At 43.7% G+C, this 12,241-nt stretch overlaps 1 protein-coding gene across 1 annotated transcript in view; it reads right to left on the reverse strand.

Moving 5' to 3' along the window:
* Window positions 1–12,241, reverse strand: part of LOC141145753 (obscurin-like) — a 131,030-nt gene that overhangs the window by 74,961 nt on the left and 43,828 nt on the right. Inside the window, 2 exon segments of the mRNA XM_073632635.1 lie at window positions 2,572–2,653; window positions 8,919–9,087. Coding sequence (XP_073488736.1) covers window positions 2,572–2,653; window positions 8,919–9,087 — 251 coding nt within the window.

Here is a 12,241-nt window from a genome sequence, read left to right on the forward strand (position 1 = left end):
GAGTGGAGAGGCACAGAATGCAAGTTGCATGAGGTTTAGTGTGAATTTTCCACAGTCGGTGATGATTTGGGGAGCCATGTCATCTGCTGGCGTTGGTCAACCGTGTTTTATCAAGTCCAAAGTCAGCGCAGCCCTCTACCAGGAAATTCTAGAGCACTTCATGCTTCCCTCTGCTGACCAGTTTTATTGAGATGCTGATTAAATTTTCCAGCAGGACTTGGCACCTCCCCACACTGCCAAAACTACCAATACCTGGTTTAATGATCATGGTATCACTGTGCTTGATTGGCCAGAAAACTCGACCGACCTAAACCCCATAGAGAATCTGTGGGGTATTGTCAAGAGGAAGATGAGAGACATCAGACCCAACAATGCAGACAAGCTGAAGGCCGCTATCAAAGCAACCTGGACTTCCATAACACCTCAGCAGTGCCACAGGCTGATCACCTCCATGCCACGCCGCATTGATGCCGTAATTCATGCAAAAGGAGCCCCAACCAAGTATTGAGTGTATACTATACTGTACATGGACAGACTTTTCACTAAGCCAATATTTCTGTATTAAAAATTATTTTTTTTATTAGTCCTATGTAATATTCTAATTTTCTGAGATACTGAATTTTGGGTTGTCACTCGCTGTAAGAAATGCTTGAAATATATCACTCTGTGTGTAACGCATCAGTATATAAAATATATGAGTTTCACATTTTGAATTGAATGACTGAAATAAATTAACTTCTTGATAATATTCTAATTTTTTGAGGTGCACCTGCAATTGAATGTCATTAAAAATTACCTTTCCTTTTCAATCTGCGGCGCTGTAATTTTCTGGAAAATGTAATATGGCAACCTGGAGGTGTTCTGTATACAGACTATGTACAGAACGCCCCCCAGAAATGTCATTCCCTGCTTGTGTGATTGACTCACTGATTTTCACAAACTGCAAAACTCATCACATATCTGGTGCTGGGAATGTTCTTCCCACTGATCACCAATGTAAGGAACATTCTTCTCACTGATCACCAATGTAAGGAACATTCTTCTCACTGATCACCAATGTAAGGAACATTCTTCTCACTGATCACCAATGTAAGGAACATTCTTCCCACTGATCACCAATGTAAGGAACATTCTTCTCACTGATCACCAATGTAAGGAACATTCTTCTCACTGATCACCAATGTAAGGAACATTCTTCCCACTGATCACCAATGTAAGGAACATTCTTCTCACTGATCACCAATGTAAGGAACATTCTTCTCACTGATCACCAATGAAAGGAACATTCTTCTCACTGATCACCAATGTAAGGGACATTCTTCCCACTGACCACCAATGTAAGGAGCATTCTTCCCACTGATCACCAATGTAAGGGACATTCTTCTCACTGATCACCAATGTAAGGAACATTCTTCCCACTGATCACCAATGTAAGGGACATTCTTCCCACTGACCACCAATGTAAGGAACATTCTTCTCACTGATCACCAATGTAAGGAACATTCTTCCCACTGATCACCAATGTAAGGAACATTCTTCTCACTGATCACCAATGTAAGGAACATTCTTCTCACTGATCACCAATGTAAGGAACATTCTTCTCACTGATCACCAATGTAAGGAACATTCTTCTCACTGATCAACAATGTAAGGAACATTCTTCCCACTGATCACCAATGTAAGGAACATTCTTCTCACTGACCATCAATGTAAGGAACATTCTTCTCACTGATCACCAATGTAAGGAACATTCTTCTCACTGATCACCAATGTAAGGAACATTATTCTCACTGATCACCAATGTAAGGGACATTCTTCCCACTGATCACCATTGTAAGGAACATTCTTCCCACTGATCACCAATGTAAGGAACATTCTTCTCACTGATCACCAATGTAAGGAACATTCTTCTCACTGATCACCAATGTAAGGAACATTATTCTCACTGATCACCAATGTAAGGGACATTCTTCCCACTGATCACCAATGTAAGGAACATTCTTCTCACTGATCAACAATGTAAGGAACATTCTTCCCACTGACTACCAATGTAAGGAACATTCTTCTCACTGATCACCAATGTAAGGGACATTCTTCTCACTGACCATCAATGTAAGGAACATTCTTCCCACTGATCACCAATGTAAGGAACATTCTTCTCACTGATCACCAATGTAAGGAGCATTCTTCTCACTGATCACCAATGTAAGGAACATTCTTCTCACTGATCACCAATGTAAGGGACATTCTTCTCACTGACCATCAATGTAAGGAACATTCTTCTCACTGATCACCAATGTAAGGAACATTCTTCCCACTGATCACCAATGTAAGGAACATTCTTCCCACTGATCACCAGTGTAAGGGGTATTTTTCCCACTGACCCACTGAGGTGTAGATAAAATAATTACTAGCAGGAATTCCCTGAGACCTTAAAAGTCATTTCAAGGGTTCCTCTGTGTTAAAAAGATTGAGGAAGGCTGATCTATAGTACAGGAAACCAGTCAGTATCTAGACAGTGAGTCAAAGTAAAGACTGATGTGAGCTGGGAGTGAATTCCATTCCACCTACCTGCCAATCTCCTCTTTAACCTCAAAGAAAGATTTGAGCTTCCTTCTCTTATGAACAATTTTCGTGTCTTCTTCTTTCTCGTCTGGAAATGAGAACATTTTCGTCACACAATAGATAACCCGGCACAGCTCACCCACCCCAGGATCGTGGGATTATTGGATGTCACACCCACCAAATCCCACACAATAATGCTCTACTGTGGTTTAAATAAAAAAACATCGAAATGCTATGAAGATATATGGGCTGTCCCTCTGGAGAGAAAAGCAGAATTGCTCTTGGTAGGGAGAGTCCTGTGATCTTGTGTCACACTAACAATATTTAACATGAAAACTATACAGTATGTCATGGTCAGTCCATTTCCTCACCCTTTTCTACATATACTCCCTCCAATGTTGGCTGCACATCATTGCTCTGGGGTCACAGCAGCTATTTGTCGTCTCCACCAGGGGGCGCATGTAACAGAGTGACAACGCAAGAGCACAACCGGGAGACAGTTGTCACGCCATAACAAGAGGTGCCTGAACAAGGACCTTCATGGCAGAATCAGCAGACCTTATTTTAATGAAAGCTGCAGATTTTAAAAGATTTGAAAAACAGCTTTTAGAATTACATGCTAAAGCTTTTATGAAATCTTTGTAATTGGGTGTTTGTTTGTAGCCACGCTTCCCCAAGAATTTCTTCAGGTATTCAGCAAAGTTTTCTGTCTAAAGGCTCGTTCACACGTGCATTCAGATTGCTCTTCAGAGAGCATTTGACAGGCAGTGAGGGGGTGTTATATCACCAAAGCTCTGCCTGCTTTAACCCCTCAAACCCCACACACCAGTTATATTGTCCCTAAAAACAGCCACACCAGTTACAGTGTCCTTAATGACAATCACCCACATCAGTTACATTGTTCCTAATCGCCACCACACCAGTCCCAGCATCCCTGATCACCACCATACCAGTCCCAGTGTCCCTGATCACCACCATACCAGTCCCAGTGTCCCTGATCACCGCCATACCAGTCCCAGTGTCCCTGATCACCGCCATACCAGTCCCAGTGTCCCTGATCACCGCCATACCAGTCCCAGTGTCCCTGATCACCACCATACCAGTCCCAGTGTCCCTGATCACCGCCATACCAGTCCCAGTGTCCCTGATCACCGCCATACCAGTCCCAGTGTCCCTGATCACCGCCATACCAGTCATATTGTCCCTAATCACAGCCACCCCAGTTACAGTGTCTCAGATCACACCACACCAGTTACATTGTCCCCAGTCACTACCACACCAGTTACATTGTCCCCAATCACCACCACACCAGTTACATTCTGCCCAGTCACTACCACACCAGTTACATTGTCCCCAGTCACTACCACACCAGTTACATTGTCCCCAGTCACTACCACACCAGTTACATTGTCTCTGATCACCAACACAGCACTCACAAGTGTCTGTTTATGAAGCAGTGAACATCGATGATCCCGAGCATCGCCACTAATCACAGTTCATAAATGGTTCATGAAACAGAGAAAATTGGGGGAGAATATGTTTGAACATGTTCTCCCGCCGATGATCTCCGCACACTGAGAATCCTCATTGACTGACACAGAAACGGCCAGTTTATGAAGCTGCGATCTCAGCGCTTCACTGGCAATCTGAGTCAGAATTCACCTCCCCGATTCACCAGATCAGAGGTGGAGAATCGGGGAGTGAAAAGAGAATCCCGGGGGATCTGAGGAGGAAAGAGGAAGAATATTAACTTCCTTACAACTTAATCAGACCCCCCAAGACAGTAACCATGCCCCCTGTCATATTTATGTGTATACATATATATATATTTAATGTGTCTATATATATATATATATATATTTATATATATATATATAAATATACAGTCAGATCCATAAATATTGGGACATCAACACAATTCTAATCTTTTTGGCTCTATTCCCCACCACAATGAATTTGAAATTAAACAAACAAGATGTTCTTTAACTGCAGACTTTCAGCTTTAATTTGAGGGTATTTACATCCAAATCAGGTGAACGGTGTAGGAATTACAACAGTTTGTATATGTGCCTCCCACTTTTTAAGGGACCAAAAGTAATGGGACAATTGGCTGCTCAGCTGTTCCATGGCCAGGTGTGTGTTATTCCCTCATTATCTCATTTACAAGAAGCAGGTAAAAGGTCCAGAGTTCATTTCAAGTGTGCTATTTGCATTTGGAATCTGTTGCTGTCACCTCTCAATATGAGATCCAAAGAGCTGTCACTATCAGTGAAGCAAGCCATCATTAGGCTGAAAAAACAAAACAAACCCATCAGAGAGATAGCAAAAACATTAGGTGTGGCCAAATCAACTGTTTGGCACATCCTTAAAAAGAAAGAACGCACCGGTGAGCTCAGCAACACCAAAAGACCCGGAAGACCACGGAAAACAACTGTGGTGGATGACTGAAGAATTCTTTCCCTGGTGAAGAAAACACCCTTCACAACAGTTGGCCAGATCAAGAACACTCTCCAGGAGGTAGGTGTATGTGTGTCAAAGTCAACAATCAAGAGAAGACTTCACCAGAGTGAATATAGAGGGTTCACCACAAGATGTAAACCATTGGTGAGCCTCAAAAACAGGAAGGCCAGATTAGAGTTTGCCAAACAACATCTAAAAAAGCCCTTCACAGTTCTGGAACAACATCCTATGGACAGATGAGACCAAGATCAACTTGTACCAGAGTGATGGGAAGAGAAGAGTATGGAGAAGGAAAGGAACTGCTCATGATCCAAAGCATACCACCTCATCAGTGAAGCATGGTGGTGGTAGTGTCATGGCGTGGGCATGTATGGCTGCCAATGGAACTGGTTCTCTTGTATTTATTGATGATGTGACTGCTGATAAAAGCAGCAGGATGAATTCTGAAGTGTTTCGGGGAATATTATCTACTCATATTCAGCAAAATGCTTCCGAACTCATTGGACGGAGCTTCACGGTGCAGATGGACAATGACCCGAAGCATACTGCGAAAGCAACCAAAGAGTTTTTTAAGGGAAAGAAGTGGAATGTTATGGAATGGCCAAGTCAATCACCTGACCTGAATCCGATTGAGCATGCATTTCACTTGCTGAAGACAAAACTGAAGGGAAAATGCCCCAAGAACAAGCAGGAACTGAAGACAGTTGCAGTAGAGGCCTGGCAGAGCATCACCAGGGATGAAACCCAGCGTCTGGTGATGTCTATGCGTTCCAGACTTCAGGCTGTAATTGACTGCAAAGGATTAAAAAGTATTAAAAAGTGAAAGTTTGATGGATGATTGTTAATCTGTCCCATTACTTTTGGTCCCTTAAGAAGTGGGAGGCACATATACAAACTGTTGTAATTCCTACACCGTTCACCTGATTTGGATGTAAATATCCTCAAATTAAAGCTGAAAGTCTGCAGTTAAAGCACATCTTGTTCGTTTCATTTCAAATCCATTGTGGTGGTGTATAGAGCCAAAAAGATTAGAATTGTGTCACTGTCCCAATATTTATGGACCTGACTGTATATATATATATATATATATATATATTATGTGGGGGGACTCTTTATTTTATTAGCATTAACCACGCCGTCTGTCCATGTACTGAGCGGTGATAATTTATCACTGCTTAAGCACTTGCTTACCGGGCACTTTCACCCCCTTCCTGCCCAGGTGCCAATTTTCAGCGCTGTCACGCTTTGAATGACAATTGCCAGGTCATGTAACACTGTACCCAAATTACATTTTTATCATTTTTTTTTTCACACAGATAGAGCTTTCTTTTGGTGGTATTTAATTGCTGCTGGGTTTTTTTATTTTTTGCTAAATAAAACAAAAAAAAAGACAGAAAATTTTGAAAAAAAACACCAAAACTGTTTCATAGTTTGTAATAAAATTTTGAAAACAGGTAATTTTTCTCTTTTACTGATGTGCGCTGATGAGGCTGCACTGATGGGCACTGATAGGCGGCACTGATAGGCACTGATAAGGCAGCACTAATGGGCACTGATAGGTATCACTGATAAGCACTGATGAGGCGGCACTGATCGGTGGCACTGATGGTTGGCACTGATGGGTGGCACTGATAGGTAGCACTGATAAGCGGCACTAATAGGTGGCATTGATGGGCACTGATGATCACTGATGGGTGGCATTGATGGGCACTGGTAGGTGACACTGATAGGCAGCACTGATCTGCGGCACTGATTATGAGACACTGATGGGAATTGATTGGCAGCACTGGTGGGCATTGATGGGTGGCACTGTGGGCACTGGTAGGTGGCACTGGTGGGTACTGATAGGTGGCACTGGTAGGTGGCACAGTGGGCACTGGCAGCTGACACCGGTGGGCACAGAAAATGCAGTCGCGGCTCTCTGTGTGAGGGACGGATGTCCCTCTTCCAGAAGCCGGTAAAAGCGTGAGGGAAAAAAAAAAAGATTACCAAGCTTCTGTTTACATCACGTGATCAGCCATCATTGGCTGACAGCAGATCACGTGATAACTGGTAAGGGACCGGGATCGACCCCTTACTCTGATCTGTGATCAGCCCAGTCTCACAGACTTGTTGACCACAGAGCGCGCCGCGTGCGACCCGCAGGTATACGCAGAGAGCGCTTGCGGCAAGTAGTTTATAAACTGACACCTCTGTGTTTCAGTGAATTTCTGGTACTGTAAAGTCTCAGGAGATTCCAGTATCGGGGGCCGCTCTCCACTGTTTGAAGCGTTTGTAGATCTCTTCACTCCTCCAAAGTAGAAGCGATCTACAAAACTTCATGAACAGGCACACAGAGGAGAACGATCTCCTCTGAGAACGCCGGAGAATGAAGCAGTGAAATGTTTTCACTGCTTCATAAACGGACACCTCAGTGTCCCCGATCACCATCACAAAAGTCATATTGTCCCCAATTACAGCCAAACAAGTTACAGTGTCCCCGATCACCACAACAGCAATGACAATGTCACAACAAAGACTTGTTCACATGTGCGATGCGCTCTGAAGAGCCACCCATGTTCGGATGGCACTTCAGAGAGCATTTGACAGGCAGCGAAGATATAACACGTAGTCACCACCTGCTTTAAAGCCTCGAAGTCCACAATAGAAACACTGCAACCACATGCATTGCACATGGTTGCAAGGCCAGTGGTGTCTCCAGCTTTCATATTTAGGGGGGGCACATGGGGGGACAGGGACAAAAGTAGTAGGGCAACTATAAAATGCAATTTTATATATATATATATATATATATATATATATATATATATATATATATATATACATACATACACACATATATATATATATATATATATATATATATATATATATATATATATATATACATACACATATATATATATATACTGGGGCCCTTTACTACGACCCCACAACGGCCCTTTCACATGTTCTGCAGTGAGCTCCCTTCCTACTGTATTGGGGTCCCCCAGGGTGGCAGAAAACAAGAGATATATGTCACCAGCATACCAAGAAAATATAAGGATCCAAAGCAGTGGGAGAACTATCAGGGTTGCAAAGGTTGTCTTGCCTCCGGGCCCTGGTGTTCTGCCACTGTGGGGTTCCCCAGCCTCCTCTTGCTGTCCTGCCCCTGCTATTGACAGCTCTGGTCTGGCATCTCTTGGAATTTACAGGCTGGTTCTCCTGTCCTAAGGATGGGAGAAATCAGTCTGTTTTTTCAGTAACTGAGAGTCCTGGTGGAGTCCTTCCTGCAACTCGCTCTTCTCCCTGCCAATGAGGATGCAGGGGAAGGAGCAGATTGGGCGGCCGTGGTTGTGTGAGCGCTCGCATTATGCAGTGTCAGCAAGCAGAGGGAGGGGGGAGGAATCACCCGCAGGAGCTGACTGGGGACTCTCTCCCTCTTAGACATTGATTTTTTGTAAAAAAAAAAAAATGTTTTTTTATTGGGGGGGCACATGGTGGGGCACAGCATAATGTGGGGGGGGGGATCAGGGCCCCCTCTGGCCCCCCCCATAGGGACGCCATTGTGCAAGGCGCTTGCAGAGTGGCCCCATTCACTTGAATGGGTTGTATTTGGCTGGCGCTACACCCGCGAAAAAGCACAAAAGCAACATCCTGCTGTGGCCTAAAAAGCAAAGCATCGCAGCTGTGGCATGTGTACACCCCCTGGTGCAGCTAAAGGGGGTAGTGGTTATATGGTTTTAAAAGTGCATCCCAAAGTGCAACCCCCCAACTTCACATGTGAATAGCCCTAACACAAGCAATCCAATGCGAATATCATGGATAAAGGCAGGGCTCACCTAATAACAGAAGTGACAGTCCTGCCCTGTAGCATAGCTACATGCTGTCGATAGATTATAGGAAATAATTACCTTCCTGCATAACCAGCTCGGCCTTGCAAGACACCTCACCCCCGCCGTTCCTGGCCACACAGGTGTACACCCCGCCATCGCCGCGCTCTGTGCTCCGTATGACCATGGAGCACTTCCTGCCATCTCTCACAAGCTCGATCCGATCGCTGTCCTTCAGCAACGTGTTATCCTGCAGCAGAAAACAAAGACTTTTGAGGCATCCAGAATCATATACAAGTGTATCCGGAAAGTATTCACAGCGCTTCACTTTTTCCACATTTTGTTATGTTACAGCCTTATTCCAAAATAGATTAAATTTATTATTTTCCTCAAAATTCAACAATCAATCCCCCATAATGACAAAGTGAAAGAAGCTTGTTTGAAATCTTTGCAAATTTATTAAAAATAAAAAATGAAAAAATCCCATGTACATAAGTAGTCACAGCCTTTCCTATGGCACTCAAAATTGAGCTCAGGTCCATCCTGTTTCCACTGATCATCCTTGAGATGTTTCTACAACTTGATTGCAGTCCTCCTGTGGTAAATTCAGTTGATTGGACATGATTTGGAAAGGCACACACCTGTCTATATAAGGTCCCACAGTTGCAGTGCATGTCAGAGCACAAACCAAGCCACGAAGTCCAAGGAATTCTATGTAGACCTCCGAGACAGGATTGTATGGAGGCACAGATCTGGGGAAGGGTACAGAAACATTTCTGTAGCATTGAAGGTCCCAATGAGCACAGTGGCCTCCATCATCCGTAAATGGAAGAAGTTTGGAACCACCAGGACTCTTCCTAGAGCGGGCCGCCCAGTCAAACTGAGTGATCGGGGGAAAAGGGCCTTAGGGAGGTGACCGAGAACCTGATGGTCACTCTGACAAAACTCCAGTGTTTCTCTTTGGAGAGAGGAGAACCTTCCAGAAGAACAACCATCTCTGCAGCTCTCCACCAATCAGGCCTGTATGGTAGAGTGGTCAGACGGAAGCTACTCCTCAGTAAAAGGCACATGACAGCACACCTGAAGTTTGCCCAAAGGCACCTGAAGGACTCTCAGACCATGAGAAACAAAATTCTCTTGTCTAATGAAACAAAGATGGAACTCTTTGGCCTAAATAGCAAGCGTCATATCTTGAGGAAACCAGACACTGCTCATCACCTGGCCAATACAATCCCTACAGTATAGCATGATAGTGGCAGCATCATGCTGTGGGGATGTTTTTCAGCGGCAGGAACTGGGAGACTAGTCAGGATCGAGGGAAGGATGAATGCAGCAATGTACAGAGACATCCTTAATGAAAACCTGCTCCAGAACGCTCTGGATCTCAGACTGGGGTGAAGGTTCATCTTTTAACAGGACAACAACCCTAAGCACACAGCCAAGATAACAAAGGAGTGGCTGCCGGACAACTCTGTAAATGTCCTTGATTGGCCCAGCCAGAGCTCAGACTTAAACCCGATTGAACCCTCGGGAGGGATCTCAAAATGGCTGTGCACTGATGCTCCCCATCCAAACTGATGGAGCTTGAGAGGTCCTGCAAAGAAGAATGGGAGAAACTGCCCAAAAATAGGTGTGCCAAGCTTGTAGCATCATACTCAAAAAGACTTGAGGTTGTAATTGGTGCCAAAGGGGCTTCACCAAAGTATTGAGCAAAGGCTGTGAATACTTATGTACATGGGATTTTTTTCATTTTTTTATTTTTAATAAATTTGCAAAGATTTCAAACAAACTTCTTTCATGTTATCATTATGGGGTATTGTTTGTAGAATTTTGAGGAAAATAATGAATTTAATCCATTTTGGAATAAGGCTGTAACATAACAAAATGAGGAAAAAGCAAAGCGCTGTGAATACTTTCCGGATGCACTGTATACAGAGCGGAGGAGATTTTCAAATATCCAAATAAATTCAAACTCTATTTCATAAGGAAAGCTTATTAAAACATACACTCAGCATCCAAAAAGGAGGAGAAAAAAAAAAACAGACCATGTGATTGCTATGGATCCAGAAAAATTGACCCCCTGCACTGCCTAGCTATAATGTTTTGTATCTTTAAAAAATGGCTTTTTAGATGGAGACTAGAGATAGTAGTGTCCCATAATGGTCTAGGACCATCCTCACCTGGGTCAGTACTTCACAGGTCTCCAGGTCATGATGTCGGTAAGTTAACTGTGGGAAGCCAGCTGTGACTCCTTGCGGCTTCACAGCCGGCTTCCCACTGTGCATGCATGAGCTGCACTTTGTGAATAGTCCCGCAGCTTCTTAGGACCTATGATGTACCCCAGAAGGTTGCCGACAGGGAGGGGGGTGGGAAATTTTGGTGGAATTGCTTGGGAAAAGTTGGAGTGGGTACCTGTCCAAGCCAGGTACCTGTTTCCCTCCTGCCCCAAAAAACTTCCAAAAGAAGAAGAGGAGGGCATAAAGTGGAACTTCCCCATTAGGGTGAAGTTCTGCTTTAAAGTGGAACTACACTGCATCTGAGAACTACAAACAAAAAACACAATACATTTTTTATCTCTTTTTCGTTCATTTTTTATTTTAACACTGTCCCTTTATTGTTTTTATCACTTTTATTTCTATTACAAGGAATGTAAACATCCCTTGTAATAGAAATAAGGGATGACAGGTCCTCTTTACGGAGAGGTCTGGGGTCCACAAGACTCCAGGTCTCTCTTCTACCTTTAAAAGCAAAGGTTCAAAAAGAAAAAAGTTGTTAACTTCCGCCCTAGACTGGACGTGATGTCACGATGTTGCTCCAGTGCTTCAAGACCATAGAGGAGATTAGAGATGATCTGGTCTCTGGGAACCTCTATGGGCAGCCATGAGGCCTGTTGGATCGTTTCTCGGGCACACTGGTAAAAATGCTAGGCCAGAGAAAAACCGGTGAGAGGCGGGAGGGGACGTTCTCCACCTCCCGCCAGTGTTTCTCAGGCTTACTGAGCTAATTGGCCACTCGGACCATTTTAATGAGATAGCCATGACAAAAAAATACTGGGGTTATGGCTGATATCTTCAGCCATAATCCAGGTAAACCACTTGCAAACTTCACTATATATATACTGTTTATATTGCAGTCGGTAATTGGCTATGCTTGCATATTCTGCACAGGAAGGACTTTTTTTTGCTCTCGATGCTCTCTCCTGTAACGCTGTTCTCACACTCTCTCCTGTAATGCTGTTCTCCTACGCAAGTTAATCTGAATTCTACATTCCTCTCATTTTATCATGTGACCAACACATACACTATTCTTGAAACAGGATCTTCATACTGACCCCTCTGATGTATTAATATTTTCATTTAGATAAATAATGACAGTATGTATGGAGTGGACATCGAGAGGATCCT

Source organism: Aquarana catesbeiana, linkage group LG05, assembly GCF_042186555.1.
Source record: "Aquarana catesbeiana isolate 2022-GZ linkage group LG05, ASM4218655v1, whole genome shotgun sequence".
NCBI lineage: Eukaryota > Metazoa > Chordata > Amphibia > Anura > Ranidae > Aquarana > Aquarana catesbeiana.